This window comes from Patella vulgata, chromosome 9, assembly GCF_932274485.2.
Source record: "Patella vulgata chromosome 9, xgPatVulg1.2, whole genome shotgun sequence".
Lineage (NCBI taxonomy): Eukaryota > Metazoa > Mollusca > Gastropoda > Patellidae > Patella > Patella vulgata.
Window position 1 is genome coordinate 28,348,288 of NC_065887.2, and position 24,646 is coordinate 28,372,933.

At 38.3% G+C, this 24,646-nt stretch overlaps 1 protein-coding gene across 1 annotated transcript; it reads right to left on the bottom strand.

The window, feature by feature from the left end:
- Positions 1–4,430: 4,430 nt before the first annotated feature.
- LOC126832670 (sodium/nucleoside cotransporter 2) lies at positions 4,431–20,199 on the bottom strand. Its single transcript, XM_050563534.2, has 12 exons — positions 19,962–20,199; positions 18,002–18,172; positions 17,022–17,458; positions 10,682–10,826; positions 10,160–10,351; positions 9,583–9,744; positions 8,669–8,794; positions 8,135–8,268; positions 7,557–7,725; positions 6,675–6,938; positions 5,897–6,077; positions 4,431–4,563 (listed from the first exon to the last, which is right to left on the bottom strand). Exons 1-12 carry the CDS (start codon positions 20,079–20,081, stop codon positions 4,544–4,546), a joined length of 2,121 nt encoding a protein of 706 aa, XP_050419491.1. The 5' UTR covers positions 20,082–20,199; the 3' UTR covers positions 4,431–4,543.
- Between the last annotated feature and the right edge of the window lie 4,447 nt (positions 20,200–24,646).

Genomic DNA, 24,646 nt, shown 5'->3' on the forward strand with positions numbered 1-24,646 from the left:
TTACCCTAGACTATCTGTGGGTATTGGAAGAGTGGGCGTTTAGGGGGGGTCTGGGTGATGAAAGGCTGGTGGTTTTTGTTATTTTTCCGAATATCCAAGGATTCTCTATTGAAAAATCTCAAATTACACATTTCTCAAAGCTGTATGTTTATATCGCATGTCGCCGAAAAAATTAAAACATATCCATCCTCCGTAGGTTTATTATTTTGTATACAACTTAGAATAAATAATTGTTAGAAAAGTCAGAATTTCCCCAGCTTTCGAACCGTGTATAAGGTGGAGTAGTTCCTAGACGGAATCTGTGTAAGATCTTATCTTTCTCTTAGTCTTACCAAAATATCCCCAAAACATGTTACTAAAAATAGATTATGTTTGTCTTTATTCTTTTATCTCGGACACACTTGCAGTCCCCTCCCAACCCCAGAGCATCACCGCCTGATATGTTTTGTGACAATTCTAACCAACAAACGAGAAAGAAAGGGGGACATTACAGGACCACAAGTATACACTATTATATTAGTGCAGTCTACTGTGTCAGGTAACAATTTATTACCTCATTGCATTAATGACAAATTATTTAACAACGGTTTTCAGCAGTTTAAATGAGAAATCCCAGATATATGTCAGGAAATAAAAGTGGTTAAAGATACATCATGTAAGAGCTAAATCCTTCTATCGCGGTTCTTTTTTTTATTGCTTCCATTTTATATAATTAGATATTTATGCACATGCCGAGTCAATAATCAAACAATTTAACGTAAACTGGGCTGGTTTGTACGAAAAGGATAGCATAATTATTTTTGCTACATTTTCTAACAGAGAAAAAGATGGCGGTGTGTATAATGTTTTTTCTTAATAGAGAGAAATTAGATTTAACATCCACTCGATATAGACTAGGTAATTTCGAGACTAACATGTACGTTTTCATTTCAACTATTTGCTTGCGAGAGAGAGAGAGAGAGAGAGAGAGAGAGAGAAATGAGGTTTACCGTCCATTCGACACAAACTAGGTCATTTCGGGACTAACATATGGTTCAATTTTATTTCAATAATTCGCTTGAGCGTAGGGGTCTTTAGCAGTGGGAGGAAACCGGAGGACCCGGAGAAAACCCACGAGGTTGGACAGGCGACCCTACAACCAGGGATTCAAAACCACCCCAGTTAACTCAATGACAGACCTTATAAAACAGCTCGCACGTGCTAATAATTCGGCCATCCAACCCCCCCAAATTTACTTGCAAGTAGGGGTCTTTAGCAGTTTCAATAAATTCGCCGTCAATGTCCTCCATACACGTTTTATTTCTTCGTCAACAATTAATTGACATCAATTAATTGACGAAAGAATTGAATGTGTGTGGGCCGCTTAAGCCTATTACCACAATCACGTGGTCGAATTATGTCTAGCTAGGCGGGTGTAGATAACAATGCACCTAGAACAAATTGCAACAGAAATCGGTTGCATAATTAACATAAATCCAAGATGACCGCCAGTGGACCAGAAAATCGCTGAAATCTCCGAATCGGTTGACTTTTGTGTAAATAAATGTATTAACGACGTATAGGAAATCGATACTCGCGAGTTCAAAAATGCCAACATTTTTTACCTACGAACTTATTATGACGTCGTCTTCAATAGCCCAGTATAGGAGCAGAACAGTAGGACGTTAAACCCATAGATATCCTATAAAGACTAGATAGGCTATTAGCTACTGACTTCCGGTAGAATAGAGTCGCCATATTGGAAGTTGCTACGTTGGTTGTAGTCTGTCAAAACACCGAGTGCATAACATAACCGCATGTTCATTTATTTACAATGCCACGGGCGTTCTCGGGCTTAGTGTAGGCCGTTAAATTGTAATTTAGCCCCTTACAGCTATCATTTGGCCGTAACCAAGGGGTCTAGCCGAGGTTTAGTTTCTTCGATCCACACTCGTCATTGTATTGGACTATTGTAGGCCTAACGTAAACAAGGAAAAGTGGCCGTGGTACTGTTGATGATTCATAATATTTGTGTCTTAGTATAGGCGGTTACCAGCGGTGAAATGTGACACTGGAATCTGGTTTTATTATTTGTATACATTTTCTCGATCATATGAAATAATTCTGCTTTGTGGTCAGTAATCAAAATCATGGTAACAACAGACAGTGTCAGACTGACGCTTGTGCAACCTTCTTATAATAAATGGGCCTATATAATTACTCAGCCCGTTCTATAAAATACTGTGAAAATGTCTCAATGCTTCTTCTTTGAACAATTCTTCATCGAATTTGATCCAATAACATAGTCAGTCCCCGGTCCATAGTACGATTGTACTTGTTATTTCATTAACTCACTATATTTCATTAACCTATAAAAGGAGTCGAGAGAAAACCCAATAAACCGGCGACCCAGCTCCTTCTCAGTTACAAACCCAAATCGGGCCTATGACTTGTTCAGTTAACTTATAATTTACAGAGCACGCGTTCGACCATTCCGATGGAAATTCTACATGATTCTGTTCCAAATACACCACAGGGCGGTACTTCGTTCCCGATAATTTAACCACATTAGATTATTAACGTAAGTTATGTGAAGGTGTAGTGAGGGATACTTGCTGTGTCTATCTAAAAAGGGGGGGGGGGCTAATGGTTGGCACGTGCGCGTTGTGTCATTGAGTCAAATGGCGTGGTTTCGATTCCCCGGTTGTATGTGACAAGGAGTATGTTCGCCTGTCCAACTTATCGGGTTTTCTCCGGTTTCCTTCCAATGCTAAAGAAAGCTACGCGCAATCAAATTGAGATAAAATTGAACCATGTTAGTCCCTCAATGACCTGGTTTGTGTGGAGTGGACGTTAAACCCCATTTCTCTCTCTCTCTCTCTCTCCATCTAAAAAGAACAGTTTGTTGCAAATTCACATAATTATCAGCTTTTAATTCATCTTGAAATTATAACTGATTTATTTTTTATTTATTTACATATTGTCCTGTTTCACTTCAGCCCCATGTGTAAAGACTGCACACAAAAGCTGTCACGGGCACAATTCATTATAATCATGTGCGGGTGTGCTAAATCTGCAAATCCTCTGAACTACAAATGGAAGGAAAAGAGCGGATGCTATACTACAGATTAGTTCTTGGGACCTAGCATTATTATGTCAGATGAATATTTTTTTTTTTTTTTGCAGGAAATGGAACAAGACGAGTTCAGTAGGGAGTGTCCAAAATGTGACTTACCAATTTCATTATTCAATTTCATAAAAGCTTGGAATAATTACTCAGAAACTGAAACACTGGCTCAAATCTTTCAAGGACCTTTAAGAACTGAGCTAATAATGACTGACGTAGACGTAGTCATTAGCTGTATTAATCATGTTATGGCATGGCTTGAGCTTATATATAGTGACTGATGTACTACATAGATGCACTAAACATATAATATTACGATAAGGCTGGATATATGTATACCTACACGTGTTCTTGTGAAAGCGATTTGTTCCATCTGGTACCTTATGTGTACACCACGCCCTCGCCTGTCCCGCTAGCTCCACACCTGCACGACGCTCAGCTACATCTCCATCGCGCTCATCCACGTTATCGTCAGGCTCTATAGAAGACCATGCCACGCTCTAGATGGCCGCACCACGCTGAGACGACGTTCCTAATGCTTCCCCAACTCCTCACAAAATATAGACTCTACAGGTTGTCAAGGTAGACACTATTATCATTCGGATTGTTGGTCTACATACGATAACAAAGCGACTACCATTGTCCCAATAAAATATACCCCCACCCCCACCTCCACACTGCCCAAAGATAATTGATTTTAATGCATGGGTTAGAGCAGCTTGTGATTAAGCTAATGGTATTGCAATGGTTACTTATGTTCCGTACAAGGAACTAGCTATATATGGATCAGCCGTCATATCTATATCGAAGTCCAGGAATCAAAAGACCCAACCTGACATGTCGATTGTCTGGGCCCTACAGGAATTTTGTTTTTAGGGAACAAGATTACCAAGTTCCTGGTTCATATTTGTCTCGTCTTTTTCAAAATGCAATTTATGGATCTTACAGGCCCATGAACAGTCTTTCGTTGATTCAGTGTCAACTGCAGATATTCGATTGCGAATATCACATCAATTTGAGTAGCACAGTGACTCGAAAAAATTATTCAAGATCTGTTTTATTTAAATAACACAGTGCAAATCTCTATTTTTCCATGGTGGCTGTCGGGGAGAAGACGTTGCTATCTTGTTAACTCTTTTTGCATTAGCTTCTAATTTAGGTGTATACGGGATTTAGTTTAACATTGAGGTTAAATGTGTTCCTTATACCAATTCAGATATCCTGGTTAAAATACTGTTTAATTGTTACAATTTCCATACATGAAATGATTGATATGGTCAAATAGCTGAATTGAGTTTGAGACATTGTAATTATAAATTTATGGTAATGTACATATAAGTTTATTTTTCAAAATAATTCAGATATAATTATGCTGGAGTGAATATGTCTTTAATACCGGTATGTGATGTCCAACAGCTGTGTATTGTTATAAGTGGTCTAAGTACAATGAAATAAACCTGAAGGAAATAACATAAAATAAATTACTATTAATATTCAATGGGAACCCAGTATCTCATACCGGTTTAAAGATATACTTCCTCAACAATCGCGAGCCTAAATATATTATCATCGACTGGAAAATATATCCAGAAAATAAATTGCAATTGACATTCAATGGGACCCAAGTATTTGAAACCAGGTTAAATATATAATATTTCCTAAACAGTTTTATCATCATATTATCATTGTCTGGAAAACATAGCCCAACTACCGGGAAAGGTATATTTGCTACCAAATATATATGGGATAACTTTCTGAAAATCTACGAAGCTGTCTGTATTTAAAACTAAAACAATGAATATGTGAACAGTTAAGTTGATGTATTTCTTAAATTATCGTGTGCTTATAAAACCATTTTCCTGGAGGTTACAAATATCATAATTTCAGATAATAATATGTTTGGGGGGGGGGGGGTCAAACAGATGACCTTGTTATGTTTAACAGAACAATGAGTGCATCTTTTATACAAATGCCCTTCTTATATCGCTATTAAACATTCCTCTTCGGTCTCTTGATTGTATTTTGTATCAGTGTTTCGTTCCATCAGAAGACAATCTGCCCTAGACCCTGCCTATTTGATTCAAACCAAATTCTCTCTGATCGTGTTTCTAGTACCCAAGTCACATGCAAACTCTCCCAGATGGCTCATTGAGTAACACAATAGCTCACCAACCTGATGTCCTGGGTTAGGTAACGATTAGCGGAGAAAATTTCTCGATATGTTCTAGCGTTCCTCTTGTCAGTGGTGCAGAACGGAAAGGAAGAAACAGAGTTTAGTCGTTCTGATGAGACGAAAAATTAAGGTCCCGTAAACACTATGGCGTGCACGTAAATGAACCCTTGGCAATTGGATTTTAAGAAGATTAGGCGGAATCGTCGCTGTTCTATAAAATCTCCTTCATAGCTCACTGGTGCAGAACAGTAGGATTTTAAACCTATTTCATTTCATTTATGTAGACCAGAGTTTCTTCTAGACCCCAACAACACGGACACCAAGGCGGAACGCCATCTTGAACACCAAATTGTAAAGACATTTTTCCATTTACTTTCTCTTGAATCGTGGGTCAAAATATTAGGCCGAATTGTGTCGTATATAAACACAATCATATCTATCATTATGTATATTAATGAAATGAAATGAAATGGGGTTTAACGTCCTAGTGTTTTGCTCCTAAACTGGGCTAATGAAGACGGGCATACGCCATACAGTGTGCTATGAGGGAAATTTTGCCCGGGCAGCGGCGCTACGGCCTACTCCGAACGACTATGTATATTAATTCCATATGTTACCTGCAATGCAAGCTGTGAGATAACATGCTATATTTCCTGCTATCATAGCTTTCAATATAAGATTTACCACCACGCCTTGCCGCTTTGGTACCAGTGCCATCAAGGATCCCATCATGATTCCCATACTAGCAAAATTAGAGAAGCCACACATGGCGTACGTAGCAATTACCGTTGATCGTTCCTAAAAATTCAATATTAAGTTTATAAATAGTAAATTAATTGTCCACATCACAAATACTATTTCGAGGAAAAAATGTTTTATTACAAATGAAATGAAATGAAATGGGGTTTACGTCCTACTATTTTGCACCGAACTGGGCTAATGAAGACGGGCATACGCCATACAGTGTGCTATGAGGGAAATTTTGCCCGGACAGCGGCACAACGACCTACGCTTATATCGAATTCCAACTATCAATGGATCTTTTACGTGCACGTCAATGTGTACACGGGACCTCGGTTTTTCGTCCCATCCAAACGACTAGACAGCTTTCCTTGTCAGCCCCTCCGTCCTGCATCACTGACAAGGGAGAACCACGCCGGAAAATCTGGATGAAATTTCTCGGTCAATGCCGGGATAGAACACCCGACCTCCAGGCTAGCGAGCCAGCGTCTTACTAACTTAGCCACCGTGATCCCCTGTTTTATTACAAATTTTTCATTTCTTTCGCAATCTCAATATTAAAGCTGTATTACTGTATCTTTTGTACGATCTGCCTGGTGTATTACATTTATCCTGCATGGATCTGATTATACATAATATAAAAAATACACATACCGAAATAATACCATCAGTAAGGGTCCGGTTCCACTGTGTCAAGAAAATGTCATCTCCGTTATAATTCCAGGTAGCATTGGTTGCCAGAGTTGATCTATATTGGATGAATAGTTCTCGGTTGTCTCTCAGCTTTCCCAACATGATATAAGCTAAACCGTTGGTGCCTACTAGTTTATAACCTATCAGTTTACCTATAGCTCTGCAATCACCAATATCGACACCCATTAATAATGGGAGTGGTAGAAATAAGTAGGATACCATAAACTGAAATATTTTAGGATCAAATGTGGATTTGAAGTAGAAAATGAAATAAAAACGGCATGGGGTTTAACGTCCCACTGTTGTGCTCCGGTTAGGCTATTGAAGACGGGCAGACGCCATACAGAGTATTGTGGAAGAAATTTTACCCGGACAGCGGCGTCATGGCTTACTTTTATATCAGATATTTTACGTGCACGGAACTTCGGTTTTTCGTACCATTCGAACGATCAGACAGCTGTCCTTTACAGCCCTTCGCCCTGCACCACTGACAAGTGGAAGCCACGTCGGAACATCGGGTGAACTTATTCGGCCAACACTTGAGTCAAGTGGCGTAGTTTTGATTCCCCGCTTGTACGTGATAAGGAGTAGGGTCGCCTGTCCAGTCTCGTGGGTTTTCTCCGGGACCTCCAGTTCCCCCCACTGCTAAAGACCCATACGCGCAAGCGAATTAATAAAATTGAAAGATATGTTAGTCCCTAAATGACCGAGTTTGTCTCGAGTGAACTTTAACTATACAAATTTTAAAATCAATTTTAAAATTAATTAAAAATTCGATTTTAAAATTAAAAAGTTTAAAGTTATAAATTTAAATTATAAATACTCAGTGATAAATTTACCCACCTGGAAGGTCAGACCTTCTACTCCTACTCGATCACCAAACCATATTAATGTGGTATTAATAAACTGTAAAACAGCGTAAAAAACATACAGGTTTACTATGACACTAGAGAACACTGTTACAGCATCTAGAGCCCCTCTACCAGTAGCATCAATTACATTTTTATATTTCCTGTAAACAAATGAAATATGTATATTTTTTAACATGTCTCATACAACATTTTTGGTTGTGTTCAAATAAATACAAAACAAAATAACACTACTAAACTTATCGTATAAAAAGAGTGATTAAGAAGTTATTTTCAACATTGCACGTTCGTCCATTTGGTTTTCTATAGGGAACAAACTAACTAACTTTCTGTTTTAGGTATAGAAATGTATTGGCGTTAACACCCATGAATTGGGCAGGTATCCTTACACATTAAGATGGTAAATGGTAACGACTCGCAAAGCCTCCCATGGCAGAGAGTGAACTCCATCTCCAGTCGATTAATATTAAAGCTTTTTGGTTTAGACGCCTATATTAGCATATACAGTCTGACAATAAACAACTATATTATAATAAAATGAAAACAGCTTACTCTAAGTGAATAGTGTCACTGTATTTGTGTTTATTTTTCTTGTTTAATTTTGATTCTGGTACCAGTAGCTTGGATATAGCAAACGATGCTGGTGCTGACATAATACAAGCTGCCAAAAGATGTTCGGCTGGAGCCTAAAAGAAGACAAATCCCACTGTTAGTAGCCGGCGCATAAAATCTATTGGTGGCTCAACGAGTCAAGCCGATATGACTGTCATACTCTCTGACCTTTGCTAGTTAAGTGTTTATACTTTCTAAACCTTCGGAATGTTGTTTCGGTTGGGAACTTGATGAGATTTGCTTCGTTCATATGGTATTGCCCGATCCTATAGTGACCAGGGTACCAACCCTATTCGGCTAAATAAACTTTTATAATAAATATTATAGTATAATAAATAAATATAGTATAAATTTATTATAGTATAATAAATAATATAAAATAATTTTGGCTGAGATCTGTTATAAATAGAGTATTCAGAATTGTACAGAGACCATAGAGTATAAGGGGTTGTACAGAGACCAGAATGTACTTACCCCGAAACCAATAAATATACCAAATACAGAACCACTAAGAGATGCAAATCCGCCAACCATCAAGGAAAATAGTTCAGATTTTGACATGTATGGAAGATATGGTTTAACAATAAGTGCTGACTGACTCTAGAAAAAAATAATATATCATGATAATTACAATTTAAGAATGCTGTAAAAATATCAACCATGTACTGGGCGTTAATTTTCAGCAACACAAATGTAATAATAATACAGAGAAGTAATCATTGTTAACCTTTCTATTGTATGTCCACAAATTCTCCAGGGAGCAAGGGTGTCTCAGTGGGTATAGCGTTGGCTCAGTACCCAGGAAATAATAGCAGCAGAAATTTGGTTAAAAGTCAGTGGAAACGCCGGTGTCCGAGGAAACATTGTTTAACGGAGCTAATTCTTTAATCTTTAGCACCTAGAAATGGACACAAACGGGTCGCACCGAACATAATAATGTAATATGAATGTATATAAACTGATTTACATTCAATCGTTTTTGTTTTACTGTAATTTCTAATCAGTTATGTTCGGTGAAATACGTGAAGAGTCCAAATTGAGTAGCATTCTTTGGCGTCTGGTTATTCCAGTCTACATCGGTAGTATTCTCCCCTGTGATATGTTTAGCCTCGTTCATCGAGTCGCGGCATTACAGATGGCGCTCAAAAGCATTCTGGGGCCCGATTAGTGTGCCAATTTTAAAATGTTCACCGTGTCTTAAATGCTGGATATCAGAAGCCCATCGTTTCACAGTAAGATAATAACATCAATGCTGATGTTTTGAATGTCGAAGACTGTGGATGATATTGAGTTAATAGCACAATGCATAGTGCATGCCAGTCTCCATTGTCCCGGTCGGAGACTAATTCGCTTCGACGCCGTTATGCTATTGTTCAAGATATACTTACGGAACCAAGAAACATATTAGCTGCCACACTTATAGATTCTGGTGGAGTTGTGCAAAGGGTTAATGAAAGCGCTCTGCCGATAGCTTTAATCATATACTGCATGGCACCAAAATGGTACAAAATAGCTGTAAATGCACCAATAAAAAACAGTAAAGGCATCGACTGAAAACAAAGAAATACAAAATTTACATTATTATTAAAACTCATAGATTGATCCCGAACCATTTCTAAAACCCGAAACCATTTCCAAAAACGGAACCTTTTTATAATCCAAAAACATTTTTGAACCCGCATTTTACATAGCGATTATGATTTGCACCAAATTTCTATTACTTTCTTCTAAGATTTTCGAGTTATTTAACTAAAAGTGTAGTTATTCATTTATTCAAGTTAAATTAGATAATAAATTATACTATATCTTTGCATAATTCAATAATCACATGGATTAGTTCACGTTATTTTTACATAACATTTGTGTCTCGTCCACATTCCACATTATTAACACAGCAAACTCATGTTTTAATAATAAGACACAGGCATACAAATTTTGACTATTTTAAATGACCTTTGAACCAACCTGTAGGACAATCCCATGGTCTTTATAGGTTTTACCAAAAACAAATTCCGATGCTTTGTAGCCATGTTCCATAAATGACGTCACTCTATCTGCCATCCAGGTTATGACGAGGATACCCCACGTTGTCCTCAGTAAAACAATAGCCAAAAGAAACTGTGAAGAGATTGCCCAAAATATGCAATGCCAATCAATCTGAAAGCAGAAGATTTTATTTCAAAGCTGCTGCAAATTTACTCCACCACCAAACTCCACCCCACCCCTGCAATTTCATGGCGATTACACTTGATCGCACAGTTTAAGCTTATATCAAATGAAAAATCTCCTAAAACGTAGCGATCGCAACATGCTTCTAAATAGTAACGATAGAGGTGATTTCAGGAACAAAGCAAATAACTCCCGTTATATTATTATCGCTCGAATGTTTAGAATTGGGAAAGTTTTAACATCATACATTAAATAGGCCTAACCAACGCATGTGCTTTCAAAGTACATGGAAAATGTCGATAATGTGAAGACACTTACAGCGGCTATTCGTCTGGAAGACAAAGTACAAGCCAATACTAGTACAACCATTCCAGCCAAAGATACGAGATTCTGGGGTTGTTTCATCCCGACCTCTATAACTATATAAACTACAGCAAATGTTATCATTGCAACATATAAAAACCTGAAGAAATATAACAAACAATGACACAAATTATAACCTAGCTCACAACCCACTGTGTGTGCTGCACGGGTCGTAGGGTTTGGTAGCTCACAGGACAGCAGCACGAAACTGGGTGAAAGTTTTGTATGTGCAGCGACAGTTTAGTGGGGAGTACTACAGGGACAAACACAGACAGCGACAACTGTTGATAACTTTAATTGACGTGCCACCATTACAATAACATAATCGATAACCCGGATGTCTCGTATCACGAGAACTAACAATGAACGAAGGGACCTGTAACCTACAGGGACTTGTAACATATATAATTAACTATAATGGCGCGACCCTTTTTTTCCTTTTCTTGTAGAACAATTTATGGAATTAAAAATAACTTTTAGACATGAAAACACTTAAAAGTCTTAATAAAGAACATAGTCTATTAGTTTTTTAGGCAACTGGCGTGTACGATTTCGTGGTAATCCTGGTATGTTAGAAGAAACACTTGTTGCTGTATTTGACAGGGTCTGGATGTTCAGGGTATCATCGATAAGATCAGATTCTGACGAACTGCTTGATGCTTCTGCCTCGCCACGGTCGGGTAGTTGAGCTGATGCAGTCGGGTCGAGTGGTGTGGTCAATACAGAAGGAATGATGACCGTATCATCTTCGCTATCATCTGAAGCAACGGAGCAAGCTGTGGGGGAAATATTTACCTTGTAAACCTCTGTAGGATGGACGGAGTATGTCTTCGAGCGGATTTGAGAGTTCCTCAGCTTATGAAGTTGTAGAAAGCCGTTCTGAACACCCGAGACAATATATTTGTCACGTGCCCTGTTTTTATCACGATCACAAAATAAATAAACTAAATCCCCAATACGGACGTTCTGTGGAGGACCAGACTTGCCAAGAGGGTTTTTTGACCGTTCACTGTAAGGATGATTTTGGTGACGTCGCACTTGTTGAGCATGTATGAGATTACTGTCATCGATGAGTAACTGCTCATTGGTGATTTGATCCCGCTTGCACCACATTTCCCTAGCCGACAAACCACTGGCCCGAAGACGAGAATTAACGCGCGCAATGACACAGCTTAATAAAACTGGGGTGATGGGGGATCCTGAAGGGTCCTGTCGGAGGATCTCATCCTCGATTTCTTGGATGGCGTGTTCAGCTACAGGGTTTTTATTTATGTTCTTTGTTCGGCCAAGTTCGACATAAACACCATGTTGGTTCAGTAAGCGGTCATTAACTATAGCTTGAAAACAGGGGCCTGGGTCACAGCGTATAATACTACAGCCTTCAACTGGTACCATCTCAATGCACAATTGGAGAAGGGCGTCCCGGATAGTTTGGTGCTTTTCATCCGGAACTAGGGTCGCAGAAGTTTTGGAGGTAACACATTCACGGAGTACGAGAATTTTCTGTTTGGCGCGACATAAAACATCTGCGGCGAAATAGGTTCCAACAGCTTTAGGTGGGGGTTCGCTAGTTTGTTGAATAATAGAAGATGGTATTTTGCGAAGAGCTGCACATTGTTGACAGTTTCTAGATACAGCGTCCACGGCTTGATCTAAATCCAATGCGTAGAAATATCTACGAACGATAAGACGTGTTTGGTAGCTTGAGGGGTGATCCAAACGAATGTGTAACGCAGTGAGTAGACCTAGTATCAGGTCCCTTGGGATGACGATTAAGTCTCGAGTCACAGCTAAAGGGTCAGACTTTTGAACGACTAGGGTTCCGTCTAATGCGATGGAGACGGTATTGAGGTACCGTTTGACGTCATGAATATTGGTAGATTTCTTTGATGGTCGAGTGCCCTGTGCAAGGTGGGCATGCACTCGACGCAGGTCCTTACAATCTTGCTGAGCCTGGCGCCACATGGAGCGATTAACAAATGGCAGCCTGACCGATCCATTCATAATATCTTTCACAGACACGGCACGAACAACAGAGTCCATGGTAACCGATATGAATGAGCACACTTGACAACTCATATCTTCACAATCTGGAGCATTTCGACTTCCAAAATCTGACGGAATGTTGACCTTGCCGGCTAGGTGGCGAATGAAAACTTGATATCGACTGGCAATGGATAGAAATGTGGTCACTCTTGGACTAGTAGAGTATTCACCCCTTTGTAACTTGGAATAAGCCTCAACACAAGGCTTACTGTCGGTAAGAATTTGAGCTACGTGACCAGACTGAATGATATAAGGAGCAAAGTGTTTGATGGATGCCGCAATAGATAAAGCTTCGATCTCACAGGGACTCCATCCATGTTTTCGTTCAGGGAGCTTCGCGCTGTAGAAACCAGCTAATTGTAGTTTGTCGTTTCTAATAAGGTATAATGTGGAGGCCAATCCAAAGCTTCTGACTGCCCCATCTGTGACTATCCATAACTGATCGTTGGGTCTTGGTAAAGTGATAGACTTCGCATCTTTTAAATATGCCTGTGCCAGGTGGAATGAAGCAGTCGTGTCATCCGTCCAGACGATTATATCTTTAGACTGAGCTCCTCCTCCCACTAGGCTATCGAGTGGACTCAAATATTTAGCACACTGCGGAAGTACACGTGAGAGGAACTTGTATGCACCTATAAAGGCTCGCAAGTCTTTAATAGTCTTAGGGATTGCACACGTCGATAGGGTGGCGATTCTGTGAGGGTTTGCAGTTAAAGATCCCTGACACCAGGTCCATCCAAGAATGGTAGTTTTTCTCGGTGCGATGATTGTTTTAGAGGCCTTTAAGTTGAGGGAGGCTGTGTGTAAGGCATTGAGAACAGCCTGCCAGTTCTTTAGGAGTTCTTCAGGAGTATTCCCCCCACAGTACAAATCATCGGCAATTTTGGCGACAAATCCCTGTTGTATCAAATCTCCCAGCACACGGCACATTAACTCTTCTAACGCTGTCTCTGAGCCCGGCATACCCATGGCACACCTAGTATATACCCGGATACCCTTAAATGGGGTAGCGACGCCGCAAAACTTCATAGAATCCGCGGATAAGGGAATTTGGTAAAAGGCATTTGACAAGTCTGTAGCAATTATGTAAGTCCAACTGGCAATTGACCGTAAGGTTGAATCGATATCTGGCATCAGGGATGGTTGTGGTTTAGCATACTTGCCGACTTCGCCAAACGCAGTCACCAGTCTGTATGTACCATTGGGCTTTTTGATCAAAAATGACGGATTTAAGTATTCGACTACCATATCCAGGTCCTCGGGTTTCCGGAAGACTCCGATGCTCTCAAGCTCATCAAATTTGGATTGTAGTTCATCTAGCTTATCTTTAGCATACTGGGGGACACGCCCTTTTCGTTGGGGTGGAAGGACTGGACCCATATTGACTTTTGCGGTGAAGTGACCAAATGCACCGTTATAGCCCTTGGGTGTTGTGCTGAAAACAGAGTCGTATTGTCGTAGTAGGGTGCGAAACTGCTTGTGAACAAGAGGTGACAGTATTTCATCCGGATCAAGCGTAACAGCAGATGAGGGCGGATTGGGCATGGATGTGGTCAGTGTGTGTATGTCATTGGCTGAATTCGGTGATACCAGGGGGTTATACACAGGTAGCACCTGAGAAAAGTGGCTGTTTCTGCGAACGATGATTGGTAAATCAGTAGAGTTAGGTATACGTAACTTTCCGCCTATCGGTCGTAAGACGGACGGAGCAGGCCATAATGCTTCGGTCTGATGGGGAGAGAGATCTAGCCGGGGTTCTACGGCCACTGTGTCGATGTTGTCGAGTTCAGCTGGGACATCTACTTCTATGAATTTACCAGGCCAAATAGTGGTAGCAGTATTCGATCTTAAAACAGAAGCTTGAGTGCGTCGTACCGATGGACTTGACTTTGGAGAAGAGGAACCGTATGGATAAATATGGCCACCAATAAGTACGTGTTGCTTGGAAGGTCGCACGGCTACATCGTTGACAGACATGAAAGGGGTTCCTCCAAGTAGTTCCACATCCATAGAGGACACGACTAATGCGGTGAATGATAAGATATGATCGTCTCTTGTCAACTCAAAGCGAGTTTCTCCGACAACGTTTAACAATGTTCGGCCATCAGCCTGAGTAGCGTATTGTGTACTTTTAGTAACAGGAATGCCCAACTGGAGAGCGAGAGGATGACTTATCATATTCGTTTCGGAACCAGAGTCGACGGTTATGCGGATGGCATGGTGGTCGTAGAATGCATCAAGATAGGGAGACTGATCGACTTGGACTCTTCGTGATGAAACCGACAAAGTTGGCGTATCAGCATTATTGGCATCTGAAATGATATCAGTGTTCTCATCATCGTCAGAATCGACGATAACCTGCCTGGCTCGTGACATAAACTTTCTGTCGCTCTCGGGCAAATATGGACATAGACTGAGGTAATGGTCAGTGGAACCTCGGTTGGATTGTAAGCATAGAGGACACATTGTAGGCGATCTTTTTGTAACACGTTGTGGCTTTAAGGTTTGTGGCCTGGGCCTTGGCGGGGGGTTATGCAGTCTGGAGTCTGGGCGAAACGGTGGTCGGGAACCCATACGCATGCAACGAACCTCTTCAGCAGTTTCCACCTCTTCTAAAAGGGATGACAAGGCCATTGATATCTCTGGTTTAAGTGACGCGATAGTACATGTACGTAATTGGATTCCATACCGTTGCTTAACGAGCTTGGGCAAACCGGGGTGGATTAAACGAAGCCATAATACTGTTATCAGATTTTCTAAGGATGGAGACATTTCCTCCTCGGTAACTTGAGTTCCATAGTGTGTAAGACCGCATCCGACAGTTAATAGATTGTCATCAACGAAGGCGATCAGCCTCTGAAATAAGTCTTCTGGTTTTTCATCCATTTCTAGTTTCATATCACAGATGTCAAGGAACTGTGCCCCACTATTCTGAAATCCATAGTGAGCACGGATTGATTGCCAAACAGAGCTTATACTCACAGACTTGTGAATAATGGTGTTGCGGGCTATCACCGGGCAAAAATTGGCGATTTGACCCAACATGAGCTCTAAAAAAACCACCTTTTGTGCTGCAGTCTTCCCACGTTCGTCGGTAAAGCCTCGATTTGGGTTATCCCTGCTTTTCTTAGACCATACAATATCGGGAGCGAAGAATGGGGCGAAGTTGTCATCTAGAGATAAAATGTATGTAAGGTTCTGTTTCCAGGCCTCGAACGAGGTGATAGTTTCATCTTTTGTCAAAACACGCTGCTTTGGGGCGCGAGTTGAAGCCATTGATTGATAAATTGATGGGGGTTCGTCTTAAAAATAAAAATTATATGGCGCGCTTCTACGCGAGCCAACAGAAATCTATTTACAGTACACTGTAACCTGCCTGTTGAATGATATTTCTTGTTTGCCGAGTCCTGCAGTTCACGGAGACGTAAGGAATAAATCCACAATCAGCCACCACGACAGTTTAGTGGGGAGTACTACAGGGACAAACACAGACAGCGACAACTGTTGATAACTTTAATTGACGTGCCACCATTACAATAACATAATCGATAACCCGGATGTCTCGTATCACGAGAACTAACAATGAACGAAGGGACCTGTAACCTACAGGGACTTGTAACATATATAATTAACTATAATGGCGCAGTACCAAAAGTCTCTACGGCCAGTCTGCGATCTTCTAGGGTGCCGAACGCATGCAAGTGACGCGTAAGTCTCACGCACGGGTTTACTAAAATTTCCCCCGTAGACTGCCCGTAGTAGCAAAATGGGTCCAAAAGTACATACTAATGTAATATGAGTGTATATAAAATTATTTATATTTAATTTTAATAATTTTATCATAATTTCGAATCAATTATGTTCAGTGAAATACGTAAACAGTTAAAATTGTTTAGTCCATTCCACTCGGTTTTTGAAAAAAAAAATATTTTGTCGTTTTTGAATCGGCCATTTCAATTTACTTCCGCATTATATTGTGGGACACGGTTTCTTTGATTGCTACAAATGGCATTAAATATTAGAATCGTATATTTTCACGGCAGGACACTAACATCAATATTGACTGAAATGGGTCTATATTGAATTCTAATTCATATTTTTAAATTCGAATATTATGGTATTGATAATAATATGGAGTTTTAACTTTAAAAAGGTTTGGCTCCTCACTTGATTTCAGATTTATCATTTTTTAACGAAAAGGCATGTGCAATCATATTTGTATTACTTAATAGTAAATATGTATACTTACCATCTTGTATAACATGCTTTCTTTTCACGATTATGCAACACAGGCAGAATACAACAAGCACATCCTTTCTTCTGAATAATCTTATGGCAAATTATTAAGATTCCTAAAACTGTGCAAACTAAAAGTCGCATTGAGCCTTCGTCCCCAAAACGCCAATACATTGCATAGCCAAAGTACATCAGGTAAAAAATGAAAGTTATAAATTTGAAGACAACGTTTATTCGCTTTGAATACTTATTAACCCATTTCTTTACTTTTGTATGGAAACGGTTGTACCATCGGCAACAGGTATAAGTGGACTCTTCTTCGTCTTCGCTATCTTCATCATCATACACAGTTAAAAAATCATCTGCTTTAAGTACGCCCATTTTTAGTATGACTTCTCCTTCGTTTTGCACAGAGAATATTGCATCACTGTTTTCACTTTCTTCAGTCTTCTGCCAAAAGAGAAAAAATGAAATAAAAAAGGGATAAACTATCAGTGGGAAGCCAACGTGAATATGGGATCTAGGTTTCCGTAACATCCGAACGACTAGACCTTGTTCCTTGGCAAGTCCTCCTTACTGGAAACCAAGTTGAAAAATCCAGAGGGACTTGCTTGGTGATCAAACATGTAGGATAACTAATATTAATATCCCTAACATTAAGGTTGACTAATATACCCTGTCCGTTTGTCTTAACATTTAGGCTGACTTATACCTCTTGTCCAATTTTTCTAACATTTAGTTTGACTAATATCCCTAACTAATAATTAGCCAAACTAGATGTTAGGCAGGGTTCACGAATATCCCTTGTCCGATTGTTCCAATATTTAGGTTGACTAATATCCCTAATCCAACTGTCCTAACATTTAGATCGACTTATATCTCCGAACATAAAATCAAAAATACTAAATGCCTGTAAAGAGATATTAAACGTTAAGACATCTTGGGCTGGCTGATATATAGTATACAAGAAATAATCTGATTTATTTTACTTACGATATCCTGGTATATTTTCTTATCCGAATCCCCTCCGAAGTCGGACATACGAAACATCATGGTCAAATCAGTGTTTTTAAGATTGTGGTTCTCAAATGTTGGAGCGGCACCACATAGTTCCTCTTGTTCTTTCCCTAAACCGGCATTCAATGTTTCATCACTTCCAACTTCCTACAATGTACAATCGACATATTTATAAAATATGTTCATGTGGTATGCATATTTGGTTACGTAATTTTATGAGTGACGTGGGATTTAATTACATTTAATAAATACATATATATTATGAATTAAAATATATGAATAAATTTTAAAACAATTTATATTCGAATAATTTCAGCACGTAGTGTGAAAGGGTGCCAAGGGGCGTTCAAGGAGTCGAGCGGTAATGGAACTGGAATATCGACTAGAAAATGTCATGCACGGATTCTGGTCCCAGATAAATCTAGAAAATGTTCAAGTCCGGTTCACGTAAACATGTAAAGGAACCCTTGGCAGTTGCAATTCGGGGAGGAAGCGGCGCCGAAATGCCGCTTTTCGTGTAAAGTTCTCACCCGAAATTTTGCACACACGATCATAGAAAAATGAATCGTGTTTTAATCTCAAAATAATCACGTCTGTTGTTGGGTCATGACAAGGTCTCGATTTCTTGTCGGAGGCCAGTTCAAGGATTCAATTTCCATTTCGATACATTAACGAGTGTCCCAAACCGACTACGGGTCACAATAACGGAATAGGTATCGCTATGGCGAGCCTGACATCAGTCTATAGTTACAGTAGAATATATAACACATATACAAGCTTAAGGTTAAAGTAATTATATAATAATATTTGATGGGAAATTGCACATATGAAACATGGTTAAATACAGAAGATGATATGGACATAACATGAACGGGTATTAACTATAATTACGTAAATGTCGTTACATTACGTATAAGCTCAAACAGTTAGTGAGATATTAATCAGACATTGGTCAATTACTACATTAATTACAATCAAAAAATGATAAAAATATATACAAAGATACGCCATAGCACATCTACTGTAATAGAATTTTTTTTTAAAAAAAGTCTAGGATAGGAATTTGGTTTAATATTAAAATTTAACAATCGGATATTATGTTTTGATATATTCCTTCGGACATAATAACGTCATCTGTTTGGCCCTCTAAACTTGTTTTTATCCGAAAGCGTGATATTTATAAAGAACAGGAAAAATAAAATTGTCGACAGCAATTGCCCATACAATAATCATTATAATCTGACAATCACTATTTGGCCATAGCAACCGTGCTAACCAGAGTAATAATCTAAACTAAAGATTTGTATCAAAAGAGAATCTCCTACGTGTCTCTTTTGATACCGTATCAACGCCGAGTTTGTTTTTTTTTTACTTTATCGACGAGTGTTGATATTTTTTGATATCAAGAGACGAGTAAGGGATTTTATTTACCATATAATCCTTTCTTTCATGCACAAATAAATAAATATAATTCTTTGCAATAGATTTCACTTTTATTGAACCTGATTAGGCCTAGGCCCTACATTACGGCGTAGTGATACATCATTGCAAAGTCCTTTATATTGACCCAGTGTTTCCATCAAGGTCATTTAAATAAAAATAGTTCATTTTTAATAAAAAAAAAAGAAGTTAGTTTTAATAAAAAATGAACTGTTCTTTGAAAATAACAAAAAATAGTTTCTTTTCAACTGACCAATCAAAGTCCTAAGGAGGTATCGCAGTATATTATGAAAGTTATCACACAAGCGATATCTACTGTAGAATGTATATATAATTGTGTGATAATCTTAGTTCTTACATAATCACAAAATATAATGTCTTTAACAACCCAAATATTTAGGTATTTTAAATATAATTTCCAAACAGTGGTTATGGGGCTCGACTGTCGGGCAGATGTTTCTTAAATGCAAAAAGAAATGGGGAATTGAATATTTACCTGAGCTGGTATATGTTGAGATTTTTTGTAGGGTTGTCCATTTACTAATATTCCTGTCTGACTGTCCATGTTCATTTGCTGCATCAAAATGCTATCCTTCCTCGTGCTTTGCACATACATGTCAAAATGGTAGCCTTGGACGACCAATTTAAATATAACAAAACTTTATTGTTGTCATCATATATTTATCCATTGTTTACCTTTGCGTCCCCTTCGATCATACACTGTGCCGGATTTGTCTATACTAATACTATAGGGACCTCAAGATCTTGGGGTGGGGGTCTCCGGCAAAGGTGTGTGATAACCCTCTCTTAAACATCCGTCATCATCCTCGAGTCTGTTGAAATGTTTTTATAAAAACACGCGAGGGTGTGGGATTGGGAGGGGCCTCGAATAGTCATATTACTCATAAGTTGAATAGTCTAGTGTTGTCGAGATATTGGCGATGTTGTTTCACTATACATTATATTATATATATGTAGGCTATTGCTTCAATCGTATTGTTTTGTAATTGCTTTTTAGTTTAAATTTGGTGTGCAGATCTGTATCGCAACAGTAATATTTGATGAGCAGTTGAAGTTTGCGGATTTGCGGGATCGATTGATTTAACCTTGGACCGTGTATACGGTCCATGGTTTAACGTGTGTGCTGGCATTCAGTCATGTGTAGGGTGGTTTCGGTTTACAGATTTGTGACTGACAAGGAGTACGGTTGCATGCCTATCCCAGTCAATGCCGGATTAAGGCTCTGCTGACCCTAAGTCACATTCTTATAGGTGGCCTGAAAATACAGATATATTGAGTTCACCCATAAAAGAAAGAAAGTTAGCATAAGAAAATTTATTACAAAAAAAAAATCAAAACCAATTTTTGTACTGTAATTACTATAAGATTACAGTAGCTGGTTTGCAACTTTTTTTTTTCTTTTAATTTTTTGTGGCCTGAATTTTTGGCTCGCCCTAGGACATGTGCCTTATTTGCCTAATGATTAATACGGCACTATCCTGATCTCGAGGTTTTCTGTGGGTCATCCGATTTTCTTCCACAAATCAAGCCCAACACGGGCATGTGGAATATGGTATAGAAATGTATCACATCTGCATTATAAGCTTGCTCCAAAAAAAGTCAAATTAAAATACATTTTTCTCGTAAGACCAACAAACTCTCCCATAAAATACCTGGAAACTCCCATACCAGGTTTAAGTAGGCAACCCTACTCCTTGTCATCGAATAAGAGCCAACCGATATGTGAGTCTTTCTGAACCGGAATTGGGCTATAAGCACTACTCGTCTTTTTGGGGGTGACGCGCTTCAAAAAAAGTCTTAAGGCTCCACAAATTCAAGTAGGAAACTTGGCATGTTTGTTCCTTGGTCAACAGTCTGTGAATCCATTGTCTGAATGACTTTTATATGAGGTCACAATTCCAAGGATGACGACAAAATCGGTTCCTAGTACATAGTACCCTCTCCCACTTGTTTTTTTTTTTATTAAAACACTTGTTTGTTGCAACCTGGATTAGGGAACAGTTCAGGGCTGTAATGCCCCATATTCAACTATGCCCCTAAAAAAACATCAAGTCAGTGTAAAACAAGTTATTTAAAAGTTTATTTTATATTTCTAACCTTTCACACTGCTAGTAATGAATATATTATATTTTACTACATGTACAAAACAAATGATCAACACTTTACTCTAAATGAACAATATCAATGTTTGATCTTGACCCTTTGAACCCACGACCCTGATTAGTCAAATATAGCACCCTCTTTTGACCTTAAGAGCATGTTGAACCTAGAGGAAGGTTGTTATTTTTGCAATGAGCATTACCATCTTGACAGTAATTGCACCTGATAATTAGAGATAATGATACACTGACAAAGAGTGTGCAACCTGTTTCCTCAGACCCTTGGGTTTCAATGGTTAATGATCTTTCTTATCCCACATTCATTACCATGGCATTCATTAATACAACTCTTAACATGATTATCAATGACCTATAGATATGTGATCCAGCACCTCAAACCAGTATCAAGTCGCACGCAGGTGCCCTCAAACGAGCTACAGAAAAAAAGGCTTGCCAGGTCACAAATTTGTTTTACTTCTTATAAGGAAATAAAAACTTTAGACCATAACCCCTGTACAAAAAGGCAATTATGTATAGGTCTCAATTGTTGCATCCTTGCCAAACCTGTAATATTAGTAGCCCTGGTAAAATCCACGCAATTTTCAATACCTAGATGTATCAGTCTATCAATACTGTACCGGTAGCTTAGATAACCCAAGTCACATCAAAACATCCATAAAGTATTTGATTAGACATAAAAATGATGGTGGCTTTTAACACAGCTGCGGAACTAATCCAATCAGCCATATAACGAGGTTAGGGCCCAACTGAAATCAAATGACCAGCATTACAATACAGGTATTGAACAACCCTGAATTGTGACGCGATTTAAAACATGGCTTGATATTTGGGATCATCATTATCTTTTAAAATATATGTACTACTGGATCAACATTTTTCTATTTTCTATACAATATACATGTAATGTGCATTCACACCAAAGAAATCCTTCATCTCAATATCAATCATAAAAGTCTATCTTCTTTCTACATGTAAAGTATTAATGAATACACAAATGTTTGATTATTTTTAATCACATGATACAAATGGATGAAAAGTTATTACTAATTATATTTGTCTTATGATCGAATGGCACATTTACTTGATCAACCACACCTATAATACTAGTATTAAGAAGATTCAAATTTTCCAAGAATATCTCCATCTCGGAATAAGAAATAATCCTGAAATATACAAAAATAAAAAAAAATTGTTAAAAAGGTGGCAATAAGTCAGAATAAAATGCTTTTAATTATACTATTTGTTGAATATTAACAGTCCACACTGACTAGTGTTTATCTCTCTGTAAACAAATATTATTTTGGTAGCCCAGCAATTTAGGAATTCAAGCTTTTAAAGGATGTATTCGGAGATTTGTAAGATTCATTATGTTTGTAGCTAACTGTCATTGTAATAAATGATGATATAATCTTGCTATTTAGGTAACATTAAAATTTAAAGATTGTCATGGGTATCAATTTACTAATACAATGTAGAGCTAAACTGTTCCTCCAAAACAAGCAATCGAAGGGAGATAACTCATATTTAATGACAGTAAGACAACAATACATGTATTCCATAAGCTAAATGTATGAAATCTATTCTTACATCGTCTTCTAATGTGACCTTGGTTCCACCATATTCAGGTAATAAGACTTTATCACCAGCTCTCACACTAACTGGTACAACTTCTCCATTCTATTAAATAATAAACTCTTTTGTTAAATACAAAATTTTCATATTTCAAGCACTTTACCAATTACCATACAGTTCATTTATAAGAGAGCAATAGCTCAGCTGACAGAAATGAATACAGGATTGCAATATCAGACAGTGCTTGGCAGTCCATGCATGAAACTAAATGGTACCTTTATCCACTTCTTTGGGTTCCATAATTTTTTGTCGTATTAATTTCACATTTTATTTTTAATGAAGTTAAAATACTTTCTGAGTCATCATATTTACAATACTATTTGTTTTGAGTATTCATGGAATAGCCAAATGCTCAGTATCAACACAATTGATTAATTACATCCATTATACATTAAAATTAAATTTATTAGCTTACACAACCATTTTAGAATAAAACTGGGCCATGTCACTGGTTTTCACAATGATAAAATCTATATTTGATTTCAAAGCCTATTGTGTACAAATGCAGAGCTGATCATTCAGTCAATGCAAGTTGTATGACCAGAGCTGTAGTAATACCCAATACCATTTCCCTCAACTATGTGACCATATAAAAGAAAGTCTGATTTTGTTAATGGTCTAATTGTTATACATGTAAACTATGACTACAGAACACACATACTCTAAATGCCCTACATTCACAGATCTAAACAAGATCACCAACTTATATTATTATGGTGTAATTTCCAATTATAAAGCATTGTATCACAAAGGCTGGTTTATTCACCATGTGTGTGTGTGTGTGTGTGTCAAATTCATGAAACTACAAACATCAAATTTTCCAGCTACATGCAGGGCTTATACAAAATTAATTGATGGGTGTTTTGGCATTGGGATATTTTGAGCTAACTGGCCTATACAGTAAAGTAACCTTTTCTATTTGAACCACAACTCACGACAGAGAATCAACAGAGAATCAGACGACTTTATGTAGAATGGGATTGTCATTAAGAAAAGATGGTATTGTCAATAACGACAACATACGTACATTATTTCTTGCCCCAGCACCAACAGCTACTACAGTTGCCTCTGAAATCTTCCCTTGAGCTTTCTCTGGAATCATTATACCACCTTTCGTTTTTAATTCAGGAACAAATCTTTCTACCAAAACTCTATCAAACATAGGCATGAATCGTTTAAATGCTTGCGCCTGGAAAGAAAATCAAATTTATAAGGTCACTGGATCTTTAAGTTGTTTTGCCAGACATACATTTAGACAGATTGAAATTTAAATCTTCTGGCTTCATCCACACAACATGTAGACCTGGAAATAATGATTTTAGTCATTTGAAGTGGCTATTGTTACGACGAGTTGTAAAAATAGTCCTCGGGCTATTGTTACGACGATGCTTTCAGAGCCCTCCATCAG